Genomic DNA, 17,661 nt, shown 5'->3' with positions numbered 1-17,661 from the left:
GCTTTGTTAGCTGGGATCTGGCACGTTCAGTACTGAATATATGACACTTTCCTTAGTCTGGAGAGCATCACCTGACTTTCCACAGGTTTATATTGAAAGTGAAACTTTAGCCAGACCACCTTCACTGGTCATGGACATACAGTGTCATCCTTCCCTAAAGACTATGATCCATTAGCTGTATTAAGTTGTATTGATCAGGCAAGTAGGTTTGGCTTTAAAACAAAAGGCCGTTGAGAACCAAGGACTGTTTGTCCTAGAGTTGGGATAGCTGACTCACAAAAGTTGTTTCTTTCGTTCTCTCTTCTGTATTTGCATATGAAGTTGCTCTCTGTACGTGCAAATGTGCGTCAACAATGAACTAAGAACATTTCTGCAAGCGTAAGAACCTTGACCTCCTCATTATTCTCCGCCACGAAGTTAATTGAAAAGAGACATTGTTTCTTTAAGATTGCCCTTGCAGTCATCAGTGGGTCTGTCCATTGTTGGAATAGAAAGCGAGTTGAGGTTGATATCCGGGGGCCGGAGACCAGTTGCGCATATCATCAGCGGATCAGCTGCAGAGCAGGCAGCAAACAGTAGACGAAAGGTCCTCGAACGCATCATCCAGACATGGGTAAGAAACTCCGGCCACGTATTAACTCTGAGCAGACACATTACATCATATTATCAAATGTGCTTTTTATTTCATGTGATTTGCTCGCAGATATGAATGGGACTGTGAAAGGGCATCAGAAGTCATTACTTTTTTGTCAGTTTAGAGGTCGCATACTCACCGGCTGATGCCGCACTGATATCAAGAGATTTATGTCATGCTTGAGATGGCAGGGCTACTTTCACAGGAGCCTTGTCGCATTTGCTTTCGGTCGCAATCTTTCTCAATTTTTAAAGTGCTGAACTTGGCCTCAACTTTGCATTTTCAACCAGAACGAGGCCTGTGTTTTCATTTGAGTCACAATTGACATAGTGGGTGCAGCTTTGTTTCAGCTCTTTGTTCCGCCTCGTGAAGTCATTAATTAGTTAATTGGTACAAGGTGTCAAGGAATGTGGGCCAATGTTGGCTGGACTGAAATGTTTGGATTCATGTGAATGCTGCTACTTTTTGATATTATGATGACCACAGGTTTTTGTGCACGTAGTAGAAAGTGTAATTTGCCCACTACAATTGCCTTCCCTATAACAATACTGAAAAATTCCTTTTGCTAGTTTTCTCACAGTTATCTATCAAAACTCCCTCTTCCACGCTACAGTGATGCCACCTGAATGACAGTGATCCCAGTTTCTCTCTCTTCCTCACACACACCCACACATAGAAGTGTTCAATTAAAGAGCTATCTATTTGCCCCTCCTGCCATCTGTGTTTACTGTAATGGTACCAACCGTCTGTCTGCTTCCATTGTGCATGTCTGTGTGGATGCACGCTTCCAAGCATGTAATGGCACACATGCACACAGTTGCATTGTTTGTTTATAGATTTTCTTTTCTCCATCCTCTTCCAGCACAGACAGCTCCCCACTATCACTTTCTTGTTCCTGTGTCTCCCCCAGAAGGAAGTCTCTGAGTGTGTGCGTGTGTGTTCGTGTGTGTCAAGCAAAGAGGTGCCTCTGGCCTTTGTTTGCATGACATTGGTGGCCCTTGTATCCCCATGATGCCTTAGGACAAAGACGGTTGTCTCTGCAGTCACAAAAGCAGCCTCTCTTTCACTTTGTCTCTCCTCTCCATCCTCCCCCTTTTCTCACACTCTCCATGCCTGTGAATGAAGTCAGGGTGCGAGCCGGGGTCAGAGCAGATACATCCCCATGCCCTTGGGCCTTTGGCATCCATTCAGACATCACATGACTATAGGGGAGAGTGCACAGCTTTACCAAGGGAATGAAAGTGTTAACGGCTGCTGCTCAGGCAACAGTGTCATAGAAACATGAATTCAGCATTTCAATGAAATCTCACTCAAATCTTGTTTTCTAATTGTGGAGATATTTGTGTTTGTATAGAACCTAATTTTTGAGGCACCAATCCCAATATGTTCTGTCTTAAACTTGATTCTATGGAATGTCATGTGTTCACACCATTTTAATATGGTTCATCTTTCTCTGGAAATTCCAACTCATTGTGCTCCCCTTTTTTATGGGAACGACTTTCCAAAGAACCAGTCACTATGGAAACAGTTGGCAGCAAGTTCTGTGAATCATCCAGCATAACAGAAACACATATTGAATAATTCATTTGTACATCGCCAAACATTGAATTGCCAACAACTTTGATAATCAATTCATAGCATTTATTATCAAACATCTCTTAGGGTATCTAGTTCGGAAAAAACAAGGATATTGAGTATGTCAGTTTGGGCTCTAAGAAGCTGTGGAAGACATTTAAACACTATTTATTGACTAAATAAATACAAAATCATCATGTAAAAAAGATCCATGTTTTAGTAGTGTGAAGGAAAAAACTGAGACCGGGATCTCTCAAAAATAGAAACAGAGTCTGTGTCATATTGAATCCGTTGATGATGTGCATTGAATTTCATGGTGCTGCGTCTTGACAGGTTGCTATGATTGCTGTATGCGCTGTTTGGGTGGGGTGCCATACTGCTCCCTGGTCGCTACACTGCTATGTTTCTCTGGCATTGCCCTCTTCTGCGGTTGTGGGCACCAGGCACTCACCGAGTCGGAAAGACTCATCGAGACGTACTTTGCTCGAAACATGCAGGACTACATCACCCTCGCCTACATGTGAGTGGTCAATCTATACATTTCCATGATTACAGTGACATTTGTAACCTTGTCATGGGATTTCTTTGTATGTATTTAGAAGGTTAAGCTTCTTGTAACAATCATTCTTTTTCCTTTTTTCTTCAGCATCCAATATTTCCAATATTTCATCTATGGTTTGGCCTCCTTTTTCTTCCTCTACTGCATCGTGCTGTTGGCGGAGGGTTTCTACACCACAAGTGCTGCCAGGCAAACCTTTGGAGAGTTCAGGAGCACTATGTGTGGCCGCTGCCTCAGCTCCTCGGTGAGAGGGCCTAGAGTGGGACAACTAAAGGGGATTGGATGGGATTAATACACATATCACTCCCTGGTGGGTGCTGAGCTGAAAATCTTAAGGCTGCTAAAAACCGTTGGGGACATGCAAAGATAAGCATACATTGTGTGTTTGAGTGGGTGGGGATAAAAAAGCTGAGTGGTTGGAAGAAGAGGAGTAGAACACAGAGTAAGATAATAAGAAAAGCTAATCAAAAAAAATGGTCACTTAGTGAGTCAATGCTCATAAAAACACTCACCAAGATGATGATGCAACCTAATGTTTATTCTACTTCTTCTTCTTCTTCTTTGCACAGTTTATAGTAATGACTTACGTACTAGCCGTGCTGTGGCTGCTGGTGTTCGCCTTCTCGGCCCTGCCCGTCTACTTCTTCTACAATATGGATGCCACCTGCCACACCATTGATGTTCTGACTGAGACCCCAGCGAGTATCAACCAGCTCTGTGTTGATGCAAGGCAATACGGTAACAGGACAACTTTGATGGCAACCTATTGGACTGCCTTATCACACTAAGTGTATATTCATAAATCCCATGAAAAGACCAATGCCAAAAAGTTGTTTTCACTAACTGACTGTGAATATTCCATCAACACATGTTCAAAATGCTAAGCTAAGCAGGCTAACATGCTCACAATGACATTGCTAACATGCTTATCTTTGGCAGGTATTATGTTCACAATCTATTAGCATGCTAACATTTGCTTATAATTAGCACAAAGAACAGCTGAGGCTGATGGGAATGGCATTAGGTTTGCAGATCAAAACTTGGACCAACTTATTTGTTACATTTTAAAGTTGAGAACGTTTTTGAAATGTTTTGGCAATATCCTAAATTTGAGATTTCCCCAAAATATCCTAAAATGCTATTCTCATTGTGGAAGTAGAGGAATAAGTTAGGAAATTATCAAAGCAAATGAGGATTCATGACATGTGCACCATGGACGTCAGAACAAATGTTGTCGCAATCCAGCCAATAATTGTTCTTTCATTCTAGAGTCGCGGGGGCAAGCTCAACATTGACCTCCTTATTGTGTCTAATAACTAGCCATACAATGACCCACTCTGTTTCAGTGGATGACATGTTCCTAACCATGTTCATGGGCGCTTTACTTTTTCACTTCATCCCACATAAACAATCCTGATGCTGTAAAAAAAGTGCCCAAGAAGTACATGTCTTGTATCATATGGTACAAAAAGAGTTTGCCTAGCTGGTAATGAAAATAGTTTTAACTTGAAAGATTTCCATATTTAAGTGCCTCAAGGCATACCTCAAAAAATATGAAAAACGTAGCGTTGTTGGTTTTTAGGTCTTTAGGTTTTAGTCATATTGGAAAACAAATATGCCAACATTGTCCTTTGACAGTATTTTGTGTTTGAAAGATCAAATAAATAGATGAATGTTATTTTTAACAGGTCTCCTGCCATGGAACGCAGTGCCAGGGAAAGCTTGTGGTATGACTCTCTCCAATGTTTGCAAAACCAGAGAAGTAAGGACCCGGGAATAATAAAAGCTCTGCAGTCATGTTCTACAATTTGCTTGACAAGAAATAAAGAATTATTATTTTATTATGCATCATATCTCTTTACTGAATATCTCAAAGAGCTTCTGCATTGTTTGCTTTTCGTTTCATAAATAAATATTGTCCAATAAGAAATATAAAAAAACAACTGTAACATCATTATTTTCAAAACGGTTGATGGTGGTTAAAGTCTCTATAAATACAGTAAGCTTAAATAAATAAATAAAAATTATAAATATAACGTTGACTGTACACAAAAAGAAATGGACTTGTGCAGGAAAATACAAAATGCTTTTGTTAAAAATCTTGCTCAGTTCAGTCTGAAGCAACCTCTTCTCACACACGAAGCAGCACAGAGTCAAGACACGTTGAAGAATGTATGTCATCACCACTAATGCAGCTTTCTTATCTCCGATCAGTACCAGATGACCTATGACCTCTACATTGCTGCCTTCGCTGGTGCTGGCATTACTCTCTTGGCTCTGGTGAGTGATTATTCCTCAGATGGGGCCCGTTTGTCTGTTTCCACAGTAGGGTACAATAGTGTTATGACTCATGTGACTCGGTGACGCTCAAAGTGTAGGCGGCGAGGCATCTCAGACCTCCATGAGTGATGACTTTTGTACTATTGCTCTCTGTTCCTCTTTCTCAGCTGACACAAACATCATAATAGTGCTGTAATGTCTGGTGGTTTTCCAGCCAGGCAAATGGAGCACCCATTATACCGGCATGCTCCATTACAGAAGCCGTTATACGGATGAAATCTGTTATCAAATTATTGCCATTAGCAGTTAATCATATATTTTCTTATGTCTGGTTTCTGGATGTTCTGGATTTGTCACTCTTCCATATTCTGACACCTCCTCTCTCTGCTTTTCCTTCCATAGCTAACCTATACTGTCTCCACCACCTATAACTTTGCGGTTCTTCGGTATCTGGGGAGAAAGGGCATGGGTGCACGGTGTTAGTCTCACCAGCTCTTTCACTACCTCACTATCAACATGGGGATGTAAAGGGACGGCAACAATGCTCCTCTTCTCATCATCTGCACAGAACCGCCTGTGGTCACGGACTCTTGAAATGTTTTTATATGTTTACTTTTCTTGTTGGGAATAATGTTATTTTTTTTCTATGCTTGTATGTTTTTCTACTGCCTTAATGCAGTACATCTTATTTCAGTATGTCCTATGCTATGTTACCAACATATTTGTAAATTATTGCTCTTTTTTTCTTGTTGAGAATAGAATTCATTCCTGCTTCCAGTTGCTCTCAAAATAGAAATAACACATCACTAATAAATTAACAGGTGTAAGGAATAACCACCAATTTGCGACACATGTGCTGCGAGAATGCAGCTGTTGCACAGAATAGGGATTATGTTACCATGACTACCATCCTTCACATCTGGTTGTCATGGTGGCAGACGAGCATGCATTTGCAGTCTCACGCTGACCTCAGGACTTTTCTCACGGGCTGGAGAAAAGCCTCAACAATGAAGTCATGGCCGTTCTGAAAGCCAACCAATAAGGAGCCAGTTGTGGGGACCACCTGCGCTCCGATTCTCTGCCCAGGGTTATATTACATGTCAAGGGAGAGGGTCCAGCAAACAATGAGGGTTAGACCTCTCTGAAGCCTAAATGCAGCCCATCTGAGATGCACACACACACACACACACACTGCATGACCCCCACCTCCCTCCAAATAATTGAAGTGATGGATTCAAAGTGAAGGAATTTTAGATTATTTGGAATTGTTCCTTTTGGACAAAGGGACATACTTGTTTGGTTCTGATCTAGAAAGGTCGTAAATGGTTTCTCATCGTTTCTCATTAGATTGCAAAAGCACTTGGTGCTAATTTATCAAGTGACCTGGTATTATTTGACCTAAAGCACATTGTTGAGGTGTGATCCCCTCGCTGCTCTTACTGCATGACTGAGGTACTTTTATAAAGATTTGTTTTGTCTCCAATGCTTTAGGAATGTTGTTGTAGTTATTGTATAACACATCTTGTTTACTTACTTTAGATGTTTCTACTACCACTTTTACACTTTGGGTATTTCTAACAAAACCTTGTGCAGCATAATAAGAAGATTATTCTATTAGGTGTGAGCTTTACCCAGCTGTGAGTGGTGCATTTGTCAAATGGCAGCTGGCTGTTTGATGGTTATTTTTGTGTTGGTAACATTTGATAATAAAAAGAAAATGATGTGCAGAGTGCCTTTTTTTTTTAAAAAGATTTGTTTTGTAGTGTATGTGTTTAACTAGCGCTCCAGCCTTGGCTTTCTGCCATATCTAGGGGCCAAGGTGTTTTGTAAGGTGTTTGTATTCTCTCCTCTTGTGTCCACAGGTGCACTTCTCCCTGCACTTGGCTGTGAACCAGGTGTACCACAGGAAGCTGAGGCACGGTGAGGAGAGGAGAGGCTACGATCTGTACGGGAGGCGTCAGCGGGACAGAGGGCGGACACTGTGCTCCCCGTACCCTGCAAACACAGCTGATATCTCCTGACTGCGCCGCTGGTGTTGCTGCAGGAGCTTTTCACGACGACCATCACAATTAAGCTGCTCATAAAATAACGACATATTCAAGTGAAGTTTACCACTTTGATAATTGATTCCCTTCATTAATTCAATGTTTTAATTAAATGATGTGTTCACTTCTAAAGTAGTTTTGTACAAATGCAGTTAGGAGCCTTGACTGTTCAATACTTTATTCTTATAACATTCTCTATTTGACAAAGTCTATAGACTCTATACTTTGTGTACATTTCCTTAAAGACAGAGATGTAGTTTGAAAGGCATACATGCTAGTTTTTTGTTTTGACCTCACAGTATGCGGTGCATGCTTGATATCCTTTTTAATGAAGAGGAAATAAACTTTGTTCACCATCTCAAGGGTTCCCCCCCCCCTACATACTTGGTCTTTCAATCACAATCAAGGTCTTGTGTAAAGAAAATACAAACAAGGAGGGTGTGGGGATTATATTTTCAGAGCTGTGTTTTTAGAACTTGCTAAGACATATACTAAGGCTTCATTTTAACACTGCTACTTTTAAGTGGAAACAGAGGCAACATTTTTACTTCATTTGAAATGGCTGTTGAAAAGTGGACCGAGATGAGGTACGCTGATTAATTTGAGTGGCCTATTTTAGTTTTTAAATGCTTTGAAGCTTTTGGTTTCCAAACGTAAGAGCTATTTCTAAAGCCACATACTTTCATGTATGTTCAAGGCATGAGCACAAAGTACCACACACACACACACACACACAAAGGTAGTGTCTCCATTTGGTATGTTGCATGTTTTATTTGTAGCCAAGCATGATGAGAGTATTTGCCGTTTTGCCAGCATGTCGGCACGCCAGCCTTTTCCTTGGTAGTGCAAAAAGAGGAGAGCGGGAAGTTGAACACATAATCGAGATGAATAGTCTGACTTTCACACTCATGACTTTCACACTCATGGGATTGAGCATGAGTGAGACAGACGTTCAGTGTCATTATGGACATTATTATGAAATGAATGCAATTTACATAAGCCATTCATTTGGACAGCCCAAAGAAATGTGTAACATTCATAAATAGTACAGCGACATAAAAAAACACAATACAAGACGTTTGCAGTGAGATAAGTGACAGCAACACACTGTCGGGTTATGCTACCAGCTTTTAAGGACCCACTGATTCTCAGGTAAGTTAGATTTCAGGTAAACACGGGTTACAATATGTGAACAGGATGAAAGCTAAAGTTAAGAGACAGTATTCGGTTCAACCCAGGAAACATTAACACTGACGAATGATACGCTAACAGCTAACACTTTTGCTTTGAATGTATGAATGCTACCAGTTTGATTTTGTTAATATACCATAAGATCACAGTTCATAAGGTTTCTCTCATACTGCTACTACGAGTGCTCAACACACCTTTACAGTAAGAAAAGCGTTTTAATTCAAGGTCTACATTAAACCATGTAATAAGTAAATATGACCGTACCCAATTCTGTTCATTTTTACAATAAAGCTCTTGTAATTTTAACCATTAGTCTGCACACTCACCCAATGAAATATGAGGCTTTTTCTTTTACTTGAAAGGCAAATCTCAAGCTGAGAGAAAACTCAATACCTCCAACAGAACAGAAAGATGAGAGCAAGCACTATAATAAGAACAGTGACGGCTTTGTGCACTCAGCAGATGAAGACATTTGATCTAGCTTATGCAACAGTAGACGCAGCATAAAATACTATTAGGCAGCGATCAGAAATACTGGTGAGAATACATTCAGACTAAGTTTAAGAATGAGTTTGAAGCATTGAGTATCAGCATATTATTTTTCCTGTTTGAAAGAAAAACATTAAAGTTAAGTACCATTTAGCTGAGAACAAGTAAACAATGTAAAGTTGTCAGAATACTCAGTTGTATTTTCACTCAGTACTGTACGAATGGACGGGAGAGATAATGCACACTGCACACATTACTAAGAAGGCTTGTGCTCAGGCTTGTTCACATTTAACAGAGACCTGGAATGCCCAGACAGACAGAAGTACAATGTGTATGTAATAAATCCGACTACAAGAAAAATGCCAAGAAAAAAAGCCAGCACAAGATTACAAACTTGCCAAAACTGTAAAACCTATTGTTATTCTGATAATTACAAATCCCTCTACATCCAGAAAACAGACTCCTATCAGCCCTTGGTCAAACAGAATTCCACCAAAAAAGTAAACGCGTGTGAAGACGGAAATGCGCCTCACAGAAAAAATAAACAGTTTATCAACAACAGCAGCACAATTATTATTATTTTATAAGAAACACTGATCCTTATGTGGCAAACAGGCCCATGTACACAAATCATGGGAAATAAATGAATGCCTAACTCGTACACCTGACACTGTCTGGTGCAGTGTGGTAATACACATAATGGACAGATGTTCATAAGCTCGTACCAAATGCTTAGTCACAGCTGCAAAATTAAAGCTTAAAGTTCCCTTCGCATCCAAGACCTCTGTGTTAGAGAGCAGCAATTATTTAAGTTCCTCGAACCACAAATCATATAATGGTCATCACACTAATATTGGAAGCCCTGATGCACAATACCTGCCTGTATAAGGAACACTGTCACTCATCTGTTTGTACATTAGCTCTTTACTTCTGCTGAAAGATTTAATAACAAAAGTGTGAAACTGCGTTCAAAGTCCCTCAGGAAAATGTGTGTGCTCTTTATAAGGGGACTAATATAATGTCTCGTCCACTGTATTATTAATTGTTATAATTCAAATTAAAGCAGCGATGAATAAATGCTCTGTAAACACTATTAGATACAACTCCTGCATCGGCTGAAGCTGGCTGAAAATCTTTTTGTGCAACAACACGACTGAAAGCAGACTCTGAAAAAGAGAGTGCAAAGGATAAGTGCGCCTGTTAAAGGTTGCCTGTACCTTTGTTGGAGCAATAATTCAACAATCTAGCAACAGCTGAATCCTTGACCAGCTCAGAGCAGCTGTACCCTATCCACTATTATCCTCCTGGGGATACTGTTCTCAGTATCCTGTACCTACAGGTGTACCATTAACAATATCTGACCGACTCTCAAAACTGCCACAGGCGAGTTTCAGCCAGAGAGATTAAGACAAGGTGGATTCACACATGAACAATCAGCAGCAAGACCCGCGAGATGTTTTGCGGTTGCCATGGAGATCGATAGTACTACCCAGTAGTGCGTGGTCAATCTGGTCCTCAGCAGCCAGCACCTCTCTGACAGCTGCCTCGAACGCAGCTGTGACATTAGTGTCATCCTTAGCACTCGTCTCAAAGTACGGGCAGCAGCCGCTCTCCTCACACCAGGCCCGAGCTTCGTCCCCCCCCACCTCCCTCTGATCCATGTCCACCTTATTGCCGAGCACCACAAAAGGGAAGCGCTCAGGGTCTTTCACATCTGAGTAGTACATGAACTCTTTCTTCCAGCCGCCGAGGTTCTGGAAGCTCTGCAGGTCGTTCACAGCGAATGTGAGCAGGCAGCAGTCTGCGCCTCGGTAGAAGGGGGTACGGAGGGACTTGAATCGCTCCTGGCCTGCTGTGTCCCAGATCTGAAGAGTGACCAAGCGCCCGTCAACCTCCAAGTCCCGGTTCAGGAACTCCACGCCGATGGTGTGAAAGGACTGGGAGTCGAAGCGGTCGGTGACATAGCGGTTCATGAGGGAGGACTTGCCCACCCCACCGTCTCCCAGCAGGATCACCTTCAGGAGCAGGCTCTTACCGCTGATCATGTTTCCTCCCACCCAGCAAGGCCTCCACACCAGGTGGCCGACCAGGGTTGATTTAACCTAGAAAGAGGAAGTAACATAACATTGATACTTACTACACAATTAAAGAGAAATGTAAATCACTATAGGAACTGAAACCTAGTACATTTTTAGAAAACAGCAGAACACAAGTCTGTGGACTTTACTTCACATATGATCCAGTGTAAATAACTAGGAAAAGAATGCTGTTCTTGCAACATTTGTATGAAAAAAAGAGATGTGTAATGGTTTACTAGTTTCAGGGACACAGTGACAGGGGTGAAGGACCGAGATGTCTTCCAAAGGTCTCTGTTTAAAGCTCAGGGAGGACTACAGCCTTATGGTTTACTCCATGGCTCATGATAACCTACATAAGCCATAGCGTAAAGACCTAAAGATTAACGTGCAATAATTAAGATAGTAGTTTTAATGACGTAAATAATAATTCCTACGCCACAACAACAGGGGCGAGTCAGGATCATGAGATGACTCTGGGGACAGCCTCTGCACCTGCGCAGAGCCCCAACATGTACCAGCTTGTTGTCAGATGTTTACTGCTGGCTAACCTGCATCTCCAAGGGTCTCTGCGAAACTCTGCATGAAGTGCTAGAGCAGAAGTGAACTAGGAACCGAAAGAGGTAACAGGTTTCTAAAACCTCCAATGCAATGCAACAGGCAAAACACACTGCTAAATCGTGTAGCGGCTTAGAAAAGCCTGACAGCCAACTAACAAGCTACCCGGCTACTCTGGAGGCTTGTTGACATGCAGGCTAACCGCTAGCATCAGTGCAAATGCTAATCAAAACTACTTTAAAAGCAGAAAAAGAACAAATGTTGCACTGAGATGATTTACCTCTGATTGCATGCGTCTTATTTCAATATAAAAAATTCTGTATTTTGACTCACCCTGTCACTATCGCTGATATCGCGCTGTCTGCCCTCCTCCCCTACATCTGACTAACTGTCGTGACATGCGCGCCCCCATTGGGAAGCTGCACGTGCACACCGCCCAGACAGAGCGAGGTCCTAAAGCCCGTTCCGTGTCGCTGTGAGATTACATAGATAGATATTTACTTTATGTATCCCAAATTGGGAAATAGTTGTGTCAATAAAAATTAAATAAAATACAAATAAAAAAATAAATATTAAAAGCAAATATATTTTTGTATTATTATAGATTAGTGTGAGATGTACACTGTAGCCTGTGAGGTGTATGCATGTGTCTTTATACATTAATCGCACACATGTTTTTAAGTACATTTTGAATTGGAAATAGGACTACTCACTTGAGTTTTTGTTTGCTATGGTACTTTTGCTTCAACAGTTCAGGAACATATAGTACCAGTGGTACCAGTGGTTTGAAGTAACTAAATACAGCAGCCTCTAAATACGATTTTGAGGGATTTGTTGAATTGAATATCTCGGTTTTTTGTGGTATATTGTGTACTTTTATGCCACTACATTTATTTAATACTTTTAGCTAGGCCTACTTTACAGATTTAGATTAATGATGTGAAATATAACCAACACTAAAATAAGACTTTGGTTACACCTAAAGTAAATTCACAAGCTGCCCTGCAGTATACAAACTCATTAAAACTAGCTGCACCTTTACCAGCTTTGATAACTTTAATGCATCAATAGACCATTCTACACAATGAGTACTTGGTACTTTTACATACAATTACATTTAGCTGACAATACTTTTGCACTTTTACTTAAGTAACATTTTGAATGCATGATTTTTACTTGTAACAGAGTATTCCTCTGGTACTGAGTCTACTTTTTCCACCTCCGCTTTTAACTCCGTTACATTTATTCGACAGATTTTTGCTTATTAGTCACTTTGCAGATTAATATATGCAACATACACCCTGATTGATTATATTATACTGCCCAACAGAATGTAGCATCAATTAGATCAATTCTTTATTTTATTTTGAATTGAATGATTAAAAGACATTCAGTTTTACATTATAGGCCATTTTCATCATACTTCTTTCAATATACGTTTTTTAATATTATCCAGTGACAAGTTCAATTGCTTTTTAATGACATTTTTTTAATGACTTATTTATGACTTTTTTCGACTTTTTCATGACATTTTCTTGGTCATACCATGCTATCCCATTTTGTAATGATATTTCTAATGACACACTTTACTAATGCTTTTTACAATGACATTGTTTTATTAAAATGTGTCACATGTGTAATACAAATGTATATGACACTCAATTCCAAAGCTATTTTGACACGAGTCTAATTTATTTGTTGTTTCTGTACAACAAATAAATTAGTCTCGTTAGGCCTATCATGTCTAAACGTTACTTTTATTTTATGTAAACACCTTAAAGGTTATTCATTGTGCTCTGGTGTTTTTGTAATATTTTGCAACCAAATAAATGTAACTTTGAATTAGTCAGAACTGAACGTTGTCATCATACTCTCCGGAGCTGTAGGAGGCGGAGTGCAGACGTGAGTGGTTTACGAACCACAGAAGAAGAAAAGAAGCAGCATAAAAGAAGACTGGGGCTGTTTTTATTATTCCATCTGTGTACCGTTGGCTGTGTGTTAACAGACTGCACTTTGTAATCACCGCTCTTTATAACCAACTTATTCAATAGTAGCTGTATGTGTTCCGTTTGAAGAATCAACTCAAACGCGCCTTGATGCGTTCGCTGCAGTGTTAAAGGTAGGACAGTGGAAATGTTGGGATATTGGTGCATGCTCGGGAAACATTGACACGTATGATGGAAATGTTGGAGTAAACTGCTTGTGTTTGTTCAACAAAGTTCGCATCCCTTTAACTGTAATCTGGGCTATAAGAACCAACATATACTCTATTTTTATTTGCAAGATTTAGAAAACACGACTTGTTTGAATAAGAAAGTTCATTGATTTGTGAGTTTTAATGATAACCTACTTCCGACTAATGCAAAAGTCTCTAAAATGTGTTTTCTGTTCTTCTCGACTTTTTTTTTTAGATGGCGGGTAGGGGCAGGATGGTGCCCTGTGCTTGTCTGGGGCTGTTTGGTGTCCTGTGTTGGGTCTGGGTCTCCTTTGCATCCTTTCCAGATGATCAACTCCCCCTGGAGGCTTTGGATGCAGTGGACCGAGCAGCCTTTCAACCCCAGAGTGCTCTGTCAGAGATGGAGTTCTCCTCTATTTCTTCATACAGAGGACCTGGCAACAGAGACCGCCGCATCAACAAGGAGCTGCCCATTCTCCTCTGGTGGAGTGGAGGACTGTTCCCACATTTCCCTGGTGACTCTGAACGCATCGACTGTGCCACATCCTCATGCCTGGTCACAAGCAACCGCAAGGTACCAGAGATATTTAACCTCATTAATGAGCCTTTGACTGAAACTCCTGGCTTAGACATACAGACGATGCATGCTCACATTAATAACATTTACCATCTGAAGTTGCTCTGCCAGTAATCTTGAGTTTGATCTTGAAAGGTCCAGATGTACAAGCGGACTGCATCCATCATCTTTTATGGGACAGACTTTCGGGCATATGAGGCGCCACTCCCTCGTCTCCGCCACCAGACCTGGGCACTGTTCCACGAAGAGTCCCCCATGAATAACTACTTCCTCTCCCATGGACCGGGAATCAGGCTGTTCAACTACACTGCCACGTTTCGCAGGGAGTCGGATTATCCTCTGACCCTGCAGTGGCTGCCCTCTCTGGATTACCTGCTGCAGCCTGTGGCCGTGCCCCTGGGGGAGAAGAACCGTCTGAGGAGGGGGGGGCTGGCTCCTGTGCTCTACATGCAGTCCCACTGCGACGTACCCTCGGACAGAAACAGATATGTCCAGGAGCTCATGAAGTATATCCAGGTACAGCACAGATACAGAAATGTTTTTCACAAAGATAAGATAAGCCTTTGTTGATACCCTCAGGGGGAAATCAGGTGTTGAAGCAGCACAAGAGGGGTTCAGTCAAATAAAATAAAATAAACAACAAAAATAGGTTAATACAACTTGTAAAGGAGTACAAAAGACTAAGGTACAAAGTCATTTACGAGGTTAAAGTGACATGTTTTGATCAATAGCAGCAGGTCTAGTAAATGTAACAACATAACAGAACAATAAAATATATACTAGATATGTATTTGAGCTTTTGTTGTCTGTAATGATATAGCAACATAATATATTCTATATGATGTTGTAAGATGACAGTATAATATGTTTTCATACTATATATTTATTTTCGTCCTTTTTTAAGACAAAAAAAACCAGAATGGTAGTAATTTGTTGATGTTATAATTACTAATCCCCTGACATTTTGTTGTCAAAGATAACGACAACAATGTCAAGACACATTTCTGGTTGAGGGTAAACACCATTTCCAGTAATTTCCTCCAATTTCCACCCTCTAATATTCATTCTTTACAATAAATATCACTTGGATCCCATGCAATAAAATAATCTGCAGCTTGGAATCTGTCTTGCTTCTACTTGAATTTAAAGAGGTCAAATATAATTAATGCTAAAGCAGTCAACTGCAGAAACACTTTTGTAAAGGCTTTGTAAATATAGCCCTCAGTGCAAGTTTTGAGAAATCCCATCAGGGGATAAAATGTTGGAGTTTAATTAGAAACGTCTAATCAGGCTTTCATGAAAAACTTAGACCATTAAAAGTGTGACTACGTCTCATTTGTAATCTAACGTTTCCTGAATGCCCCATCTCTCTCCTTTGACTCATTATTTAACCTCTCTGCAGGTGGACTCTTACGGGAAATGTCTGAACAACAAACCTCTACCTGAAAATCTCGAGGACACAGCCACAGCGACCGGGGAAGAATCCAGCTTTATGAATTTTGTTGCCCGCTACAAGTTCCACCTGGCGCTGGAGAACGGCCTGTGTCCGGACTACATGACGGAGAAGCTGTGGCGGCCCCTGCACCAGGGCTGCGTGCCCGTCTACCGGGGCTCCTCCTCTGTGGCCGACTGGATGCCCAACGACCACTCTGCCATCATCATAGATCACTTCCCCTCTCCCAAAAGTCTCGCCGAGTTCCTCAAACGTCTTGACGAGAACGATGATGAATATGCAAGATATTTAGAATTCAAGAAGCCCAGCCGCATTACTAACACTCGTTTGTTAGAGGCGCTGGAGACTCGCGAGTGGGGGGTTAATGACATGAGTAAACCCAACTACCTGAATGGATTTGAGTGTTACGTGTGTGACCAGGAGAATGCACGGCTGGCGGCAGAACGCACATATAGGAAAGCCCCCAACAAGAACCAACCTCCAAAGCCTAAAATGGCAAACAACTCTCACATGGGGTGCCCCCTGCCCGGCCCGGGGTACGGACATGTCACAGACTTACCTGCAGATGATGGGTGAGTTAGTGTTACATTATTCTCTGTGCCAGGTGTGAAATCCTTCTACCTTCTCTACTTTAATGTGTATAACAATGTCCCGAAGGTAGAGACATCAGTCCAATTTAACGGTCTAATTAAAATAACCTCTGTGATGAGCCTAATCTGCTTTTTGTATCCGTCTGCAGATGGTTGCAAATATGGCCTCAGGATTACTGGCAGAGCCTGGACCAAGCAGAGGGGCTGGAGTCTCTGATAAGACATAACGAGTCCGACCCTTCGCTGCTGTGGAAGCACATCCAAAACATGGCTGTGAGCAGAGCCAGAGGAAAACACTGACACAGGCCTTACAGAGGATGGAGCACGTCCAGAATTGCAGAGGTGTCCTATATTATGCCTCCCCTTTGTTTAAACAAGGGAATAAACCAGAAATGACTAATGTTTTTCCACCTGAGCCAAAACCACTTTATCCTTTGGTGCCACTGTAACAGATTTGGATATCGTGTTCAGCTGACATGAGTCGTTAGTCCTTTTATCCCTAGTTCAGTAATGGGGAAATAATGTTTTAGAGTTCTGTATGCCAATATATTTTAGTTGTTTGATTGCTAGAACTGAGGTGCCATCATTGCCTGTACTCTGCCTTGCATTGTTAACATTAACTGGAGGCATATTTTCATTGGGCTGCAGCAGAGCCAGGGGACGGTGCTCTGCTTAACTGTGTGGAGAACATTAAGGCTGTAGCCGATGAAGTGCATTAGCTTCTTTGTATTTCCTCAGCAGGTAGCTGATGGTTATGAGCTAAAGTTACATTAATGTACAAAACTATTTTAAATGACTATGCAAGTAAAATATTCACTAAGGAGTGAAGAAAGGCACATGTAAAGTAAAGGTTAACTCCCTTATGGAAAATCACCACTGGGTCAGGATCAGCTAATGCATTTCTGTGTACTCTATAATATATTGTAGTGCCTGTTTTCTGTTACATAATGCTAAGATAATGTTTGTGTGCAATACTTTTCTAATCATGTGTTTTCTAAACATGTTACTGCTTGTGAATCCATGACAGTCCATCTGCCTGTGTTTGAAGTTGCATACCATTCATACCAAGTATGACGTTACGGTAAAATCGTGCTCTGATTGCATAGTATGTGCGTTTTGCATGCACTAAGCACACATTATTGAGAATGACATGAGCTATACAAGATTTAGCTGTGCTTTAAAAAGTATTGCTTTCGAGAAATGAGGAGCTTATGTTTATAATGTACTGACAAAAACAAACACTAAGATAGTGTTTTGTTTATTCTCCTAAAAACAATACCGGAGCAGCGAATGTGGAATTAGAATTGTGGTAAACGATTTTCATTTCATGGAAGCCTAACCTGGTAATGTGATACAAAAGGCTTCATCCGCTGCCATTGTGAACAGTCTGCTGGTAATGGCAAACGGAGTAGTTAGTAATTAGCAGGGAGTATGCAGTGCTCTGGTATGCAATTTGGAG

General features: G+C 41.1%; 3 protein-coding genes across 4 annotated transcripts; 2 read left to right on the top strand and 1 right to left on the bottom strand.

The window, feature by feature from the left end:
- plp1a (proteolipid protein 1a) lies at positions 1 to 7,733 on the top strand. 2 transcript variants are annotated; one of them, XM_034093317.2, is made up of 7 exons: positions 1 to 613; positions 2,543 to 2,729; positions 2,856 to 3,012; positions 3,338 to 3,506; positions 4,457 to 4,530; positions 4,983 to 5,048; positions 6,911 to 7,733. In XM_034093317.2, exons 1-7 carry the CDS (start codon positions 610 to 612, stop codon positions 7,067 to 7,069), a joined length of 816 nt encoding a protein of 271 aa, XP_033949208.1. In that variant the 5' UTR covers positions 1 to 609; the 3' UTR covers positions 7,070 to 7,733. The 2 variants fall into 2 exon arrangements, with proteins under 2 accessions (XP_033949208.1, XP_033949210.1); XM_034093319.2 differs by lacking the exon at positions 6,911 to 7,733 and adding an exon at positions 5,451 to 6,775 and having other exon boundaries at positions 5 to 613.
- A 100-nt stretch (positions 7,734 to 7,833) lies between these two features.
- Positions 7,834 to 11,869, bottom strand: rab9b (RAB9B, member RAS oncogene family). Its single transcript, XM_034093320.2, has 2 exons — positions 11,740 to 11,869; positions 7,834 to 10,875 (listed from the first exon to the last, which is right to left on the bottom strand). The coding sequence occupies exon 2, from the start codon at positions 10,816 to 10,818 to the stop codon at positions 10,207 to 10,209; it is 612 nt and encodes a 203-aa protein (XP_033949211.1). The 5' UTR covers positions 10,819 to 10,875; positions 11,740 to 11,869; the 3' UTR covers positions 7,834 to 10,206.
- Positions 11,326 to 17,582, top strand: fut11 (fucosyltransferase 11 (alpha (1,3) fucosyltransferase)). The gene is made up of 6 exons (XM_034093316.2): positions 11,326 to 11,471; positions 13,458 to 13,525; positions 13,818 to 14,156; positions 14,295 to 14,675; positions 15,562 to 16,184; positions 16,352 to 17,582. Exons 3-6 carry the CDS (start codon positions 13,818 to 13,820, stop codon positions 16,500 to 16,502), a joined length of 1,494 nt encoding a protein of 497 aa, XP_033949207.1. The 5' UTR covers positions 11,326 to 11,471; positions 13,458 to 13,525; the 3' UTR covers positions 16,503 to 17,582.
- The last annotated feature ends 79 nt before the right edge of the window (positions 17,583 to 17,661 follow it).

Source organism: Pseudochaenichthys georgianus, chromosome 10 (genome assembly GCF_902827115.2).
Source record: "Pseudochaenichthys georgianus chromosome 10, fPseGeo1.2, whole genome shotgun sequence".
NCBI classification, from domain to species: domain Eukaryota; kingdom Metazoa; phylum Chordata; class Actinopteri; order Perciformes; family Channichthyidae; genus Pseudochaenichthys; species Pseudochaenichthys georgianus.
Note: the sequence above shows the minus strand (reverse complement) of the source record. Positions and strands in the feature narration are given on the sequence as shown.

Bases quoted from the DNA above. Each gene is read 5' to 3' on its own strand.
- plp1a (XM_034093317.2), top strand. The intron at 4,531-4,982 runs GTAAGGACCCGG...ATCTCCGATCAG, and splicing joins ATGTTTGCAAAACCAGAGAA to TACCAGATGACCTATGACCT. The intron at 5,049-6,910 runs GTGAGTGATTAT...TTGTGTCCACAG, and splicing joins GCATTACTCTCTTGGCTCTG to GTGCACTTCTCCCTGCACTT.
- rab9b (XM_034093320.2), bottom strand. From the start codon at position 10,818: ATGATCAGCGGTAAGAGCCTGCTCCTGAAGGTGATCCTGCTGGGAGAC.
- fut11 (XM_034093316.2), top strand. From the start codon at position 13,818: ATGGCGGGTAGGGGCAGGATGGTGCCCTGTGCTTGTCTGGGGCTGTTT. The intron at 14,157-14,294 runs GTACCAGAGATA...TGATCTTGAAAG, and splicing joins TGGTCACAAGCAACCGCAAG to GTCCAGATGTACAAGCGGAC. The intron at 16,185-16,351 runs GTGAGTTAGTGT...ATCCGTCTGCAG, and splicing joins GACTTACCTGCAGATGATGG to ATGGTTGCAAATATGGCCTC.